Source organism: Rhododendron vialii, chromosome 1a (assembly GCF_030253575.1).
Source record: "Rhododendron vialii isolate Sample 1 chromosome 1a, ASM3025357v1".
Classification (NCBI taxonomy): Eukaryota; Viridiplantae; Streptophyta; class Magnoliopsida; order Ericales; family Ericaceae; genus Rhododendron; species Rhododendron vialii.
Genome location: NC_080557.1, coordinates 21948788 through 21962999, shown reverse-complemented (window position 1 = coordinate 21962999; position 14212 = coordinate 21948788). Strand labels below are relative to the sequence as shown.

General features: G+C 40.1%; 2 protein-coding genes across 2 annotated transcripts; both read right to left on the bottom strand.

Annotated features, from left to right (window-relative positions):
- Positions 1-1747: 1747 nt before the first annotated feature.
- Positions 1748-2980, bottom strand: LOC131329536 (uncharacterized). The gene is made up of 2 exons (XM_058362709.1): positions 2595-2980; positions 1748-2474 (listed from the first exon to the last, which is right to left on the bottom strand). The coding sequence occupies exons 1-2, from the start codon at positions 2978-2980 to the stop codon at positions 1748-1750; spliced, it is 1113 nt and encodes a 370-aa protein (XP_058218692.1).
- An 8075-nt stretch (positions 2981-11055) lies between these two features.
- LOC131324691 (uncharacterized) lies at positions 11056-12397 on the bottom strand. The gene is made up of 2 exons (XM_058356771.1): positions 11554-12397; positions 11056-11456 (listed from the first exon to the last, which is right to left on the bottom strand). The coding sequence occupies exons 1-2, from the start codon at positions 11779-11781 to the stop codon at positions 11355-11357; spliced, it is 330 nt and encodes a 109-aa protein (XP_058212754.1). The 5' UTR covers positions 11782-12397; the 3' UTR covers positions 11056-11354.
- Between the last annotated feature and the right edge of the window lie 1815 nt (positions 12398-14212).

Below are 14212 nucleotides of genomic sequence, written 5' to 3'. Positions count from 1 at the left end.
ACATTTTTCCCAATTCAGCACTAAGTTCTTTTCCTCGCACCGGGCTAACACGAGCCCCAAGTTGGTAAGACATGCCTCAAAAGAGTCATCGAAAAAGGAGAAGTCACCATGAACACCTTCATGATTTTCTCCACCATGTTGCTAAAAAGACCCATAATACACCTTGAGAAAGAACCGGGGGCGTTGCAAAGCCCGAACGGCATACGACGATAAGCAAAGGTCCCGAATGGGCACGTGAAAGTAGTCTTCTCTTGATCTTCCAAAGCCACCTCGATCTAATTATAATCGGAGTACCTGTCTAGGAAACAATAGAACTTATGGCCCGCCACCTTTTCCAGGATTTGATCAATGAAGGGAAGAAGGAAGCGGTCCTTTCTTGTGCTTGCATTCAACTTTCGGTAGTCAATACACACCCTCTAACCGGTTTGGACACGCGTTAGAATAAGCTCATCGTTGTCATTCCTCACCACTGTCACCCCGGACTTTTTAGGTACCACTTGTATCGAGCTCACCCACTTAGAATCCGCTATCGGGTAAATAATGCTGACATCCAACAATTTGAGAACTTCTGCTCGCACGACGTCCTTCATGATCGGGTTCAATCGCCGTTGAAGTTGGCAAAATGGCGTGACATCATCTTCAAGATTGATGTGGTGGGAGCAAAAGGAGACTTCAATGCCTTTGATGTCGGCTATAGACCACCCAATGGCTTTGAGATGTTTCCGTAGGAAGGTAAACAATTTCAACTCTTGAGGTTCACTTAGGGCGAAGGAGATCACCACCGAGTATATTTGGCCATCGCCAAGATAAACATACTTAAGAGTGTCCGGGAGTAGTTTCAACTCAAGCATCAGGGATTTCCCATAAGATGGAACGGCTCGCTTCTCAATTGGTGGTAGCTCCTCAAATTTTGGGATCATGGGTTGATACCACATGCCTCCTCCTCATCTAACAAGGAGCACAAATAAGCAACTTCGGGGGCATTAAGAAAATCGGTCTTGGCAGAAGTAAGCGCCAATTCCAACTCATCCTGGCAAATGAACTCCTCGACATGATCTTGAACAAGTGAATCAATTATACTAACCCCACACACATCCTCATCATCTCCCATTTGGCTCCCAATATGAAACATGTTGACTTACATCTTCATGTTACCAAAACTCATGTTCAGTCGGCCATCCCGGCAATGAATCACAGCATCGGATGTTGCTAAAAATGGGTGCCCGAGAATAATTGGGACGGATGATTGAGCCGCCTGTACTGGACACATATCTAAAACCACAAAATCAACAGGGTATACAAATTGGTCGACTTGTACTAGTACATCTTCAACCATCCCCTTAGGAACTTGGATACTCGTATCCGCCAATTGTAAAGTCACCCGAGTTGGCTTCATTTTGCCCAACCCGAGTTGCTCATAGACCGAGAACGGTAGGAGATTCATGCTTACCCCCAAATCAAGGAGAGCTTTCTCAACAACTTTACCCCCAATGGTGATGGATATCGTAGGACACCCCAGATCATTATACTTGGGAGGAAGGGTTAACTGAAAGAGCGAGCTTACTTGCTCGGTCAAGAATACCTTCGTTTGAACTTGGAGCTTGCGTTTATGAGTACACAAATCTTTCAAAAATTTGGCGTAAGACGGAATCTGTTTAATAGCATCGAGCAAAGGAAGGTTAACTGTCACTTGCTTGAGGAATTTGTAGATATCAGTGTTCAGAGTCGACTTGGCCGACATCCTTAACTAGTTAGGGTATGGAGCATGAACGGTGAATGCTTGCGGAACATCACTCTCCTTGGCCTTGTCTTTCTCCTTTTCAGTAGACGCCTGCTTAGGAGATTCCCCATCTGATGTAGTTGGCTTTGAGGGTATGGGAAAAGGTAACAAGATTGGCGTGACCGGCGGCTCTACATAAGCATTATCAATAGTTTTCCCACTTCGTAAAGAAATAATGGCCTTGGCTTGCTCTGGGAAAGTCACCGAAGAGCTACCAATCAAGTGTTGACCTTGTGGATTTGCCATTGGTTGAGTAGGAAGCTTGTCTTTCTCTTGTTGAAAAACACCAATTGTCGTAGTCAATTTACCCATTTGATTCCTTATGTCATTCGTAGCTTGAGCGATCTGTTCATTGGTGGTCGTTTGCATTTGACAGAATGCATTCATAGTGTCTTCCAAAGATCGTAGAGGAGGAGGTGCTTGCTGATGCTGAAACTGGTTTTGCCCTTGAAATTGATTTGGCGGTATGAATCCGGGAGGTCCTTGACTTGCAGGAAACCGTGGCGGGCCTTGAAATTGAGGTTGACGCCAAGTTTGATTCGGAGGGGGAGGAGGGGCTTGAGAAGTTGACGAACCTGCCTCATTCTGATTTCCCCAACGGAAAGTCGAATTGGACCGCAACCCCGAATTGTAAGTATTAGAATACGGGTCCCAACATTGGTTCAATGCACACACTTCTTCTGTGGGAAGTTGACTATAGTGGTGTCAGAGGGCAGGAATAGTATGGCAATTGTCGGTCGAATGTCCCACCGTCTCACAAATTACTCATATCTCCTCAACTTGGTGAACTTCCTTAACTTAAACGGTGTCCAACTTCATCTTATCCAACTTGGCCGACAATTCTTCCAATTTTGTCTCAAAAACATTATGCTCGCTCACCGAGAACTTGCCGGAACCGCTCGGTCCTTGATTTCTCATTGCTTGCTCACTCGGATCAATGTATTGCCAAGTTTGAGCCCTCTCAGCCAAACCGTCCAAGAACTCCCAAGCGTCATCAGGATTCTTTCCCATAAAATCGCCACCGCCCATCGTGTCAAGGAGCTGCTTGCTGTCTTTGGTGCAACACAAATAAAAATAGTTAATCAAGAGGTACATGGGGAAATTATGATGTGGAATAGCTGCAAGTAGATCCTTGTAATGTTCCCAATACTTGTAAAAAACCTCATCATCCCGTTGCTTAAAATTCTGAATTTGGTCCATGAGAAGCTTTGTTCAGCTGACCGGGAAAAACTTTGTGGTGAATACATCTTGAACTTCCCTCCACGTTCGCAAAGATCGTGGCTTTAAAGAATGGAACCATTGCTTGGCTTTATCTTTGAGTGAAAACGGGAACAACTTTAACCGAGCTTGATCTAGCTGCCTCGGGCCAGTAACAAAAGTACCCACAGTAGTCTCAGACTCCCAAATATGAGCATAAGGATCCTCGAGTTCTCGCCCCCAAAACTTAGGTATAACTCAGTGGTATTCCGGCTTAAAAGCAAATGCATTGGCGGCCGTGGTGTTCGGAACTACTATCGGTGAAACGTGTGGAGCCCTTTCTGGAGTTAGGTAGTCTCGCAAAGTTTGGGCTGGTGGATCTGCCATTGGCCTCAACGGAGGAGACAACTCACGCAGTGGAGAATAGGCCTGAATGATACGACGTATCCTCGGAGGCGAAGCAGACCGATGCAGCCGATTCGATGAGGGGCTACAATATACGTTGAGCATATGACCTGCACAAACTAGTTAACTAGACTGGAGAGGCTATACCACCGCCTCGTTCACAAATAGTCTTGTGGGGTTATGCCACCTCCACGGCTATATAATACAACAGTAAAAAGGGAAATGATACTCAAACTAGCTTCGTTACACCTCAGATCAAATTGGTGGCTCAATTAGAGGTATCCGCTACGTTGAGTTCAATATACGCGAAAGAAAAATAAGTGGAGTACTTACAATGGTGCTTCGCTTACTCCGATGATAATGTGGAATAATACCCCAAGCGTAGGGTTTAACACGTCGATTGAAGCATAATAAACCGGAAATCCGGGATCGTACCCAAGGGAATAATTATATGGCTTGGTCGGATTTGTAGATGCAAGTAAGGGCTTTCGGCCTTTAGACAACCAACTTTGTTTTACTTTAAACGGTGGGAATAAAAGGCTAAATTAAAAACAAATTAACTAGAGAAAAGATAGGCTAGGTCTAGGAATTATTAACACTCAAGCTAAATCACACTCTTCACCCAATTACTCAATTTAAGATACTTGATTGTAGTTCTCAAATCGGAAGATAAAATGATTTGAGAACCAAGCTAGCTCTAGAATTCATTTGGCAAATACCTCGAGCGACAGAGCTCTAAGCATCATGTGTGGTGGGTAGGCGATGCTCCCACCTACACATGATCAAAGAGGTTAACACCTCGGTGATTTGACAAACAAACCCGAACCCCACATCAATTTTCAAATCAAAGTTTAAAGCTTTATTGGGTGCAAAATGCAATTTTTGCCCGAGCCATGAGGTGCTAATCACCCCATGACCTAACTCTTGAAACTACTCACTCATATCTAGAGAGAAAAGAGCAAGCAAAAATCTACTTAACATAATTGAAATAACAAGACTAGAAGAAAATTAGAGATTAAGATAGATTGGGAGTAAAGGAACAACTTTAATTAAAGCGACAATATCAAAAACTAACAACTAAAGGCAGGAATTGAAATATTCAAAACTGAAAAATGAAGAACACTCAAGAACAATTTGAATCTAGATCTAGATCTAAAATTAGGTAAGCAAATCTAATTCTACCTGTTTGTACAAAACAATGAAATAAGCTTTTATACTTCTAAGATCCGCGCTTGGAATATTCCCTAGATGCTCTGAAAATGCGCCCTTAAGTCCTTCGGCATCGATGGCAACGGCCTTAGAGTGCTTCACCAAGGGGCTCGGCATCGATGTAAAACATTTCCTTCCTTCGATGCCGACATGGATAAGAGACTGGACCACTAAGGGCCTCGGCATCGATGGAACTTTTCCCTTGACATCGATGCCGAGCGCAATAACTCAGAATTCTGCCTTGGCCAATTAGCTTCTTGCTCGGGCAAATCTAGTTCTGCTCGGGCAAACCAACTTCGGCCTTGTCCAATCCTGGTTTTGCTCGGGCAAATCAACTTCTGCTCGGGCAAATCAACTTCTGCTCGGGCAAATCAACTTCTGCTCGGGCAATGACTTGGCAATTCCTTGGCCATCGGGTTGATTCCACCTTGACATGCCTTAGACTTCATAAATTCCTCTATTTGGCGATTTATCTACAAAACAGAACTAAAACACTCTACAAGCAAATATCGTTAATAATAACTCATTAATACTTTAAATTAAACTAAAACTAAGCACTAGCGCACCCTACATTACATTCTCGGATGCTTATCAAATGGTTTGTCGATCCTCCAAATAAGCTATAATAAGAAAATCCCCGGCAACGGCGCCAAAAATGCTTAGCTCCAAACCTCGCCTTCAAATATAAGGTTGAAAACCCCAAGCATAGGGCTAGGTCGTCGATAGCATGATAACCGAAAAGTCCGGGATCATTCCCACAAAGAATCGAATATAGCTCAATTGGATTGAAGGTTTTATATGGTGGTTCGTGGCGTTTAAGACGGCCAACTTGGTTTTGCTTTAAATGGTGGAAAGGCTAAAGCGAAATACTAGAAATGAGCTTAATAAACTTAAAGAGGCAAGTCTAGGGATCGTCTAACCCTTGACGAAAGCCGTTATCGGTTCTCGATAATAACTCAGGCGAGAAACACGACCGCGTGCTCACGCCCGGAGGGTTTACCGTTAATGACTTCGTTTATCAAAAGATAGGATTTAACGGAGGCGAACCAACTTGTTTTTAATATTTATCGAACACATAAGAGGTCAGGAGCCCTCGGTGAGCCGCTTGCCAAGACCGCTTGACTAAGGACCTTACCAAGGAGTTAACACCCCTTGTTTAGACCAAAAATGCAAATTAAGCCTTATTCCGTAAATCATGATTTTAAGCCCGAGGGCTCGAGAACCAAATAGCCGCCTGAGTCCTCGGGAAAGATTATCTCGAGACTTAGCCTAACGACTACTCACACATACTTAAAGCATAGAAGAAAACGTAAAAACGAGACATTACTTTTGATCGAAGAAATTGAAAACAAACTTAATATTACCAAGGATCTAGTCCGTACAAGCAACTTTAATAAACGAGAATTTAACAAACGAAAAATACCTTAAGGAGTTCTTGAAGAAATTAACACAAAAGCTTGAGAGCTTTTTAATGGAGTTCTAAAAATTAAAAAGACTTAAAGTGATATATGACAAGAGAGATAAAGATGAGAGAGGGAGAACCGGTACTGGTCAACCCCTAGTACCGGTACAAGGTCTTCAAAAATCTGCCAAAACCAAAACTCTGATCAGCACGTACTAGTACTGGGGGTTGCCCAGTACCGGTTCATAGTCTCCAGAACTTTTATTTTGGGCTTGCCTTGGTCTAAATAGCTCGACGATGACCTGACAACCCCTTGCCTCTTAATAAATCACCCGACGGGTCTTGATGGGGAAAAGCCACATGGCTTCGGATGCTTGGATGCCTTCGAGAGCGACCCTTAGCGATAAAAACCGCCGTAAAGCAACATTTAACCTGAAACTAACCAAAAACAACCTTACATGCAAAATGAGATAAAATAATAAATTAGGGAATCAAACGCTACAAATTAAAGGATTTTAAGCGCCAAGATTATATAATCTTGGCCACTTATCAACAAGTTTTCATAAAATTGCTCTAGAAATGAAAAGGAGATTAGTAATTGACAATACATGAAAAAGCCAAACAAAATGTCTAATATACCCCACATCTCCCAAACCCTAACTCAAATCACTTCCTCCTCTTTTCCCCTTTTCCCTCCCTTCTGCCAATCAACCAAATTGGGTTTCTTCCAATCTCATCTCTCTCCACCACCCCACTGCACCACCGCCCAATCTCCCCTTCTTCCAACCAGATTGCTCTCCACCAATCTCCCATATCTCTCATTCCATTACGTGTATTTTGCCAAGTCCTGGTGGACTTCAGGAGCAAATCCTCGTTGACTCACTTGGGGAAAGGAGTCCTGGCGGACATGGTGACGATGGAGTCCCAAACTTTGCCAGAGTCCTAAAATCCCCAAACCCCCCATTTTTATCCAGAAATTTGCAATTTGCAAGTAGCAAACCAAAAATCGAAAACCCAGATCATACAAAAAGAAAGAGAGAGAGAGAGAGCGCAGGGAGGGGGGAACCGTCGGAGTAAAAAATCTCGTCGCCGATCGATTTTGGGGAGAGATAAAGGAGTAGTAGAGGGAGATGCTCTTAGCCCAGTTTGGGTTTATCTGTTTAGTTCTCGATGTGCCTCAATGCTGCCGTGGTCATTGGTTGCTAGTGGCAAAGGTCAACAGGAGGTGGAGGTGGCAGTGGCAGTGGTGGTGGTGGTCTTTACTAATACCCGACCTGACGGAGTTATTTTTATAATCAATGACTTGCTCTTTTATATCTCATTAGACTGGTCAATCATATGGTCCAGGTTAACAAAAAGATTGGTCTTTACTAATACTTAAGGTAATCTTTTATAATTAATGACTTGCTCTTTTATACCTCAAACAATAATCAATTATTTGAGACAAAGTTCTCTAAAAAATGACTTGGTCCATATTAACAGAATCATTGATCTTTACTAATACACAATGTAGTCATTTATAATTAATGACTTGCTCTTTTATACCTAAGTGAAATGATTTTAGAGGAGTATTTTTGTCTTCAAAACCATGTCTTGGCAATTAATCTTTTCCTTTCCATGACTTTTTAATTCCGAAAAAGTAGTCCATGAGTTAAGGAATATTTGCCCCAAGTCCCACTGTCTTGTAATTCACTCTATATTCTAATAAACAAATGAAACTATAATAAGTTGGAAAGTGATTGCGGAAGCCCCATTGTACAAAAATAAAATGTGCAAAATTTGTCAACTTATACTGAGACGTCTTCGATCCACTCACCCTCTCTTTTCTCCCTTCGGACACCATGTCGGTCCTCCATCACTGGCGGCCCTCACTGGCCATAACCATAGTTGCCACTGTCCATCCCCCTCTCTTGTCATTGGCAGAAATTAATCATGGCAAACATGATGTATTTGAGCATCAGAAACATGATTGATTTGAATATGCACCATGTTCCAAAATATGTTTTCATAGTAATTTTGTCAAAATAATTCACATAAAACATGGATATTCTGTAATTGATCATATTCGGAAAAATGGTTGGTAAGGTAAATGAAGCCTAGTAAATGAAAGGTAAAAAATGGAATATTTCTGCGAAATTACCATAAAAATAAAAAAAATTACACAAAAATTGAAGCAAATTTACCATAAAATATTACACGGTAACAAAGGGTCGCTCCAGCGACTATAGCTATGGGAGGCATTTGTTAGGGTTAAAGATAGTTTAGAGAGAATAGAGATAGAAAAAGACACATAGAGAATTAATTAATAAGGATAAAATAGACCAATAAACCAATTTAAGGATGAGAACATAAATATTCAAACCCACTAGGATGGACACCTAAATAAGTCCTCTAAATAGAATGTCTATTTAAGAAGTTGGGTACGTTAAGAAATAAAAAATTTCGTTTTATTTAGGAAAAATGTCAACTTCATTAAATCATTTTAAAACTTTATCCACATACTAACAATAAGGAAATTAACTAACTTATTAGAACTGAAAATTTTCCAAATAAGATATTATCTTAAAATTCAAAATTTAATAGATGTTCAACTTTAATACTCCCTCCATCCCAAATTGTTGTATTTGTCTTATTTTTGGAACATCACAAAAAATTGTTTATATCTCACAAACTATAATATTTTTAATGGTTTCAAAATATTTGTTTTAAAAAAATTAATTGAGATCTATCAAATAAGATCTATATTGAATATATAAAATATTATAAATTAAAAGATACAGACAATTTTTTGAGACGTTCAAAAAAAAAAATAGGCACAATATTTTGGGACGGAGGGAGTGAGAATTTAACAGAACCATCTAAGTCAACAAAACTATTGATAGAGCCACGGCTCCGACTGTCCGTCACCATCCCGCTGCTTCGTTGCCTTGTATTCTGCAGGAGACTCTTCATATCCCGCATTATCCTCAATACCTGAAGTAAAATGCTAGGGCCAAAAAAAAAACATCATGAGTGAAAATCATTCAGTTGAGCACCTGAAGCTACCCCTTTACTAAGAACTATTGATCATGCATCACATATATCACAAAAGTTTATATGTGTAGGATAACTTTAACAATTCAATGTTGTTCCAGTATATTCACATATTCATCCTTCATTCATAAGGGTTCACAACCCACAAAATACTATTTTAATAATATATACATTATACGGCATCGGTTTCCATCTGCAAATAGACAATTCTTTAGGCTTCCGTCCACCATGTCTAACTCCTAGGCCATGACACGGCTTCAAGACCTCTGGGAATATTTGCGCATTGGCTCAAGACCCATGATGAATAAAAATGTCCCAAACCCCAGATTTCGCGTCAACAACATACTATTTAATCATTTGCACGATTGATCATAATAATTCAATAGTTGTAAATTCAGAATTCATGCATTACGAGGCCCATATATAAGTCAAATAAGTCCAACCATTTAATATTCTTATTTGAAACAAGTAATAGATTTCACAGCAAATTGATAGTCCACAACTTTAATTACAAAAATTAGTAAACAGATTCTAAAATATATTTTGAAATCCGACTGTAGTAGAGGTTATAAAATTTGAATCAACTTTTATGATTTGCAAAAATTTTGATTTTCACTTAAACAAGGTAAAAACTAGTTTTAAAAACAGCAATGAACCTGTCCATAACTGCACAGTGCAGGACCTTCGAAAAATCATAACTAAATTGCTGATATTGAATTTAGACCAAATTTATGTGAAAATCGCTTAATATTCAGTTACCTACAACTCCGGTGTTTTACTCAAAGTCTAATTTCTCCATTAATTAGGGTAAAAAACAGGCTCCAAGACAGTTTGTCAAATCTGTCCCGAGTTTGCACTAAAGAGTTTCTTCCAAAAATCATAATAAATTGTTCCAACTTTTGATTTAGACGAACCTCATATGAAAATCGCATAACGTTTCGAGATTTACAATTTTCATGTTATGAGTTTCCCTTCCCTTGAATGTGTCTCAAACCACCCAAAATTTACAGAACAGAGAAATAGTGTATAAAACCCATATTTTTTGACATTTCAACATTTCCCATCCATACACTACATAACGGTGCGATAAACCTGGAATATAAGTTCTGGCTTTCCTTCTCCTACCATTCCTTGTGCTCTACAACGATTAGTGAACACAAATAGGTAGTAAAACTAAGTAAAAGTTAAATTGCAAGAGTCTTACCTTTCGTCCGACGATTCTAGCACGCTAACAAGAACGAAAAAGTTAAACGATCAGGTCACCGAGGGGAAAAGTATGTAAGAAAAGAGTACCCACCGTGAGAAAAGAGATATACACCTGAGAGAGAGGGAAAGAGAGAAACTTACCAATGGTAGAAGAGAAAGCTGAAAGGGATCGGAGAGAATGAAGTAAATTGTGAGAGATAGGTATAAATGTGAGCGAGAGGTATAAATATATAAGAAAGGGAGCTGAGAGAGAGAGAGAGAGAGAGAGAGAGAGAGAGAGAGAGAGAGAGAGAGAGCTGAGAGGTGAGAGAGAGAGAGAGAGAGAGAGAGAGAAAAAGTGGTGAGAGAGCTAATTCGGTTGAGAGGGAGAGAATGAGAGATATAAATAATTAAATAGAGGAAGAGATGGGAAGTGGAGAGAAAATGGAGGGTTTGAGAGAAAGTGGTTGAGAGAAAAAATAGAGATAAGGAGACAGATGAGGTGAGTGGTCAATTTAGGATAATATGTTAGATTTATTTCATATTTTTTGGACTAATATATTAATTTATTATAGCATGCTCAAACGATTAGCATACGCAAATAAAAACTTGACTGTTGTGCAATAAATCAACCCATCGAATTCAACTCTGCGAATTTTTTTAACCCAAGTATATTAATTGACATGTTTCTAACTGTGTCACATGTTACTTAATTATGGCTATTTTATTACAGAAACGATAAGCGACACTAATTCATTTGTGCAAACCAATTTGTGACTAACATAAAACATGCATTGTACGATGCATTAACATGTTGGTCGATGATGGGTTGGCTATAAACATTCCTCCAAAGCTTACGCATGTTGTGGCAAATGGTGAATTTAACACAACTAAAGAATGTGAAACACCAATCTTCCTCTGGTTCTAATTTAGGAACCATAACTAAAACATCAAATCTAATGCATTTAATTCACCACAAATTACTTCACAACCGTTACACAATTTAGCTCATTCCTCATTACTAATGGATGCATATTCATTGTATCAGTTTACACCTCAAATTCACCACCCATCAATTGGAACTCTTTTTTTTTTTTTCTAAGGAAAAGAATTCAGACCCTTGTTTTCTTCAAACATCAGCACTCACTCCCCATTGAAGTTTTTGAAAATTCTTTGGTCTCTCGCCCCTCGACTTTGCATCATCCGCATCAAAATCACTTCCCGAAGAGCTCCTAGATTCATAATCTGCACACAATGCCTCATGATCACATAACCACTCCACAAAAAAAATTCACCAACTATTGACATAGGAAGAAAATATAGGAATTTTAGGAGATGTTACCACTTGATAAGGATGAATTGCGGCTTGAACTGCTGGTTGCATGACCCTTTTTATATGACCATTGCCACCGGCCGTGGCGCCATCATCCTTGTCACACTCTCGATTTTCAACATAATTAAATAAGGATGCCACTAATCCCATGACACAGTTGTTTAGTGCCACGACATAGTTGTACCATTTGCCCTTTATACCCTCAAACCAGAGTTTTCCCCTCACGGAGAAAACCATTGTTCCTCTCTCCTCATTTTCTCAGCCATGGCCCCTCCAATCCCAACCCCAAATTGGGAATAAAACACGTTTTCTCAAAACTGGATTGGTATTCAGAAACCACCATAGTATATGTTTCCAAATTCTACTCCATGCTCTCTCTCTCTCTCTCTCTCTCTCTCTCTCTCTCTCTGCATCTATACACATAAGCTTAAATGTAATCACATATATCAATACAAAGAACAGAGCACCAAAGCCCTTGACGATCCCCAAATCGCAAATCAGAACCCAATCTCTTTGCTTCACGGGTGTACTGATGTCTCGCTTCTGCAAAAATCTGACCACGGACGAGCTCAACGAGGCCGAACCACCACCGCCTCCCCTCCGACACCACCGACGGTACCAAAATCTCCCAATCGGATAAAGAACTCAGTGACTTAGGGTCGTACCATTTGTTAAGTTCCCCCAATCGGCTTCGACGAGTGTTCGATCCATCAAAAAGAGCTGTTGCGGTTGAAGTCTAATAGGGACAAGGAGAGAGAAATGATGAGATGTATAGATTTAGAGAGAGAAGCACGCAGATTCCCCAATTCCTTTCAAGGGTCAAAACGTCATTATCAGTATGAAGTTCGTGGCACTAGCGTTATGTGTCGTGGCTTTATCATTTGCCTTAAATAATACAGTACGTTTTAATAAAAGAGTATCGCATATCATACATATTACCCAAAAGAGTTCCCACATGTCTTAAATTACAAATCAAGTCCCCAAGATTAAAGTCTTACAACTTAGGCACTTTGGCCCCAAATGTACAGAAATACAAGTACAAACCTATTTAGAATATTTCAAATGATTAATCAAAAGGATTGAAAATATAAGTTACATGCAAATACATCTCTGTCAAAATAATGTTAATACAAAGATGCTTAAGTAACTACATGAGGTTAACTTCCAAAAAGTCTTTCATTCCTAAACACATATTGCATGCGAGCTATTGTCCTGAAAAGAAAGATTAGGTTGAGCTACACTAGCCCAGTAGAAAAATCTTTACCAAATCTATGTATAAATATTAAATATGAAGCCAAGTGCAAAATGAGATGACAAAAAGATGTAGTTCAATCAGGAGATAACAACGAACTCATAGGTGTATCGACATTCATTACGATCGCTAAAGGATATGCCATTATCACAAAAAGCCACACAATTCATAAGACTCATGCACTCTACCAACTCAACACGACTTGCTATCCCAAATTCCCACCATCGGTATTTCCACCCCTTGCATTACCGTATAACACTACAAGGATTACCCGTGTTACCACCCCTTGCGTCACAATGATCCCTAACGACTCGAGTCACCGTATTACCACCCCTTGCATTACGAGACCTGTTTAAGTCTCCATATTATCACTCTTTACGTTACGAGACTCCTTAAATCAACTTCCGACTCAAATCACTACTTTCTCACACAATATGCAAGTTAAGACTCCCTCGTGTTCACATTCATAGATGAGACTTCATACAATATGCCAACGTTATCACAAATATGCATAAACATTCACAAGTGTCAACAATCAATAGAAAGAATTTAAACGAAATTTCAACTAAGCAATTCCTTGTTCGTTCCTCACCAACGGAAGGCCAATGGGTCAAGAATATCATCCACTAATCATAAGAAGTTACAATGATAAAGCAAGAATCATAGGGGTAGCCAACGGATGTTGGGAGACTGACACACCCCCACTCTAACAGTCATAACTTTCTGTGTGCTTAGAGTCTTTAAGTTATTTTGGTGGCAATGAGAAGCTAACTTCAAGACCTTCAAATCTATAAAAAGTTTGCATGAATCCGACATTGGACAAGAAAGTTATGGCCGTTTGAAATTAGGCTGAAATCCGAAAGACGAGCAGAAATTCCAGAGAGGGGAGGGATCGATCCCCTCATCACCAGGGATCGATCCCTAGGCTTACTGGACCATAAATGAAAAGGGGGATCGATCCCCCAAATTTAGGGATCGATCCCTACGCGATTTTGGGCGATTTTCTGCAGAATTCGATAGTTTTCGAAATGAATGAAGGGAGACGATCAAAGTCCGATTCTTACACCAAATCAACATATAAACACATAAAAGAGGTAAATAAGTCTCTACCTTGCAACGATAACCAAGATCTACGAGATTTGAACGAGCCCTAGCCTATTTGAACTTCAAAACCTCGATTCAAGCTTGACCCAAGGATTTCCGAGCTCAAGAACTCGATTTGAAGGTCGGAGGTAGGTTGATTCTTGAAATTTTTGAGAGATGGAGTGAGGTTTTGAGTGAGAGGAGGAGAGAGCGATATGGCTGGCTAGAGAGAGAGAGAGAGAGAGAGAGAGAGAGAGAGAGAGAGAGAGAGAGAACGGATGAGAAAGAGTTGGGGAGATGAAAAATGAATCCCCCCCCCCCCCCCCCCCCCCC

Coding starts and splice junctions, on each gene's coding strand:
- LOC131329536 (XM_058362709.1), bottom strand. CDS start 2,980: ATGGACCAAATTCAGAATTTTAAGCAACGGGATGATGAGGTTTTTTAC. Junction 2,475..2,594: donor GCCAAGTTGGATAAGATGAA/GTTGGACACCGT, acceptor ACACCACTATAG/TCAACTTCCCACAGAAGAAG.
- LOC131324691 (XM_058356771.1), bottom strand. CDS start 11,781: ATGGTTTTCTCCGTGAGGGGAAAACTCTGGTTTGAGGGTATAAAGGGC. Junction 11,457..11,553: donor CAATTCATCCTTATCAAGTG/GTAACATCTCCT, acceptor CATTGTGTGCAG/ATTATGAATCTAGGAGCTCT.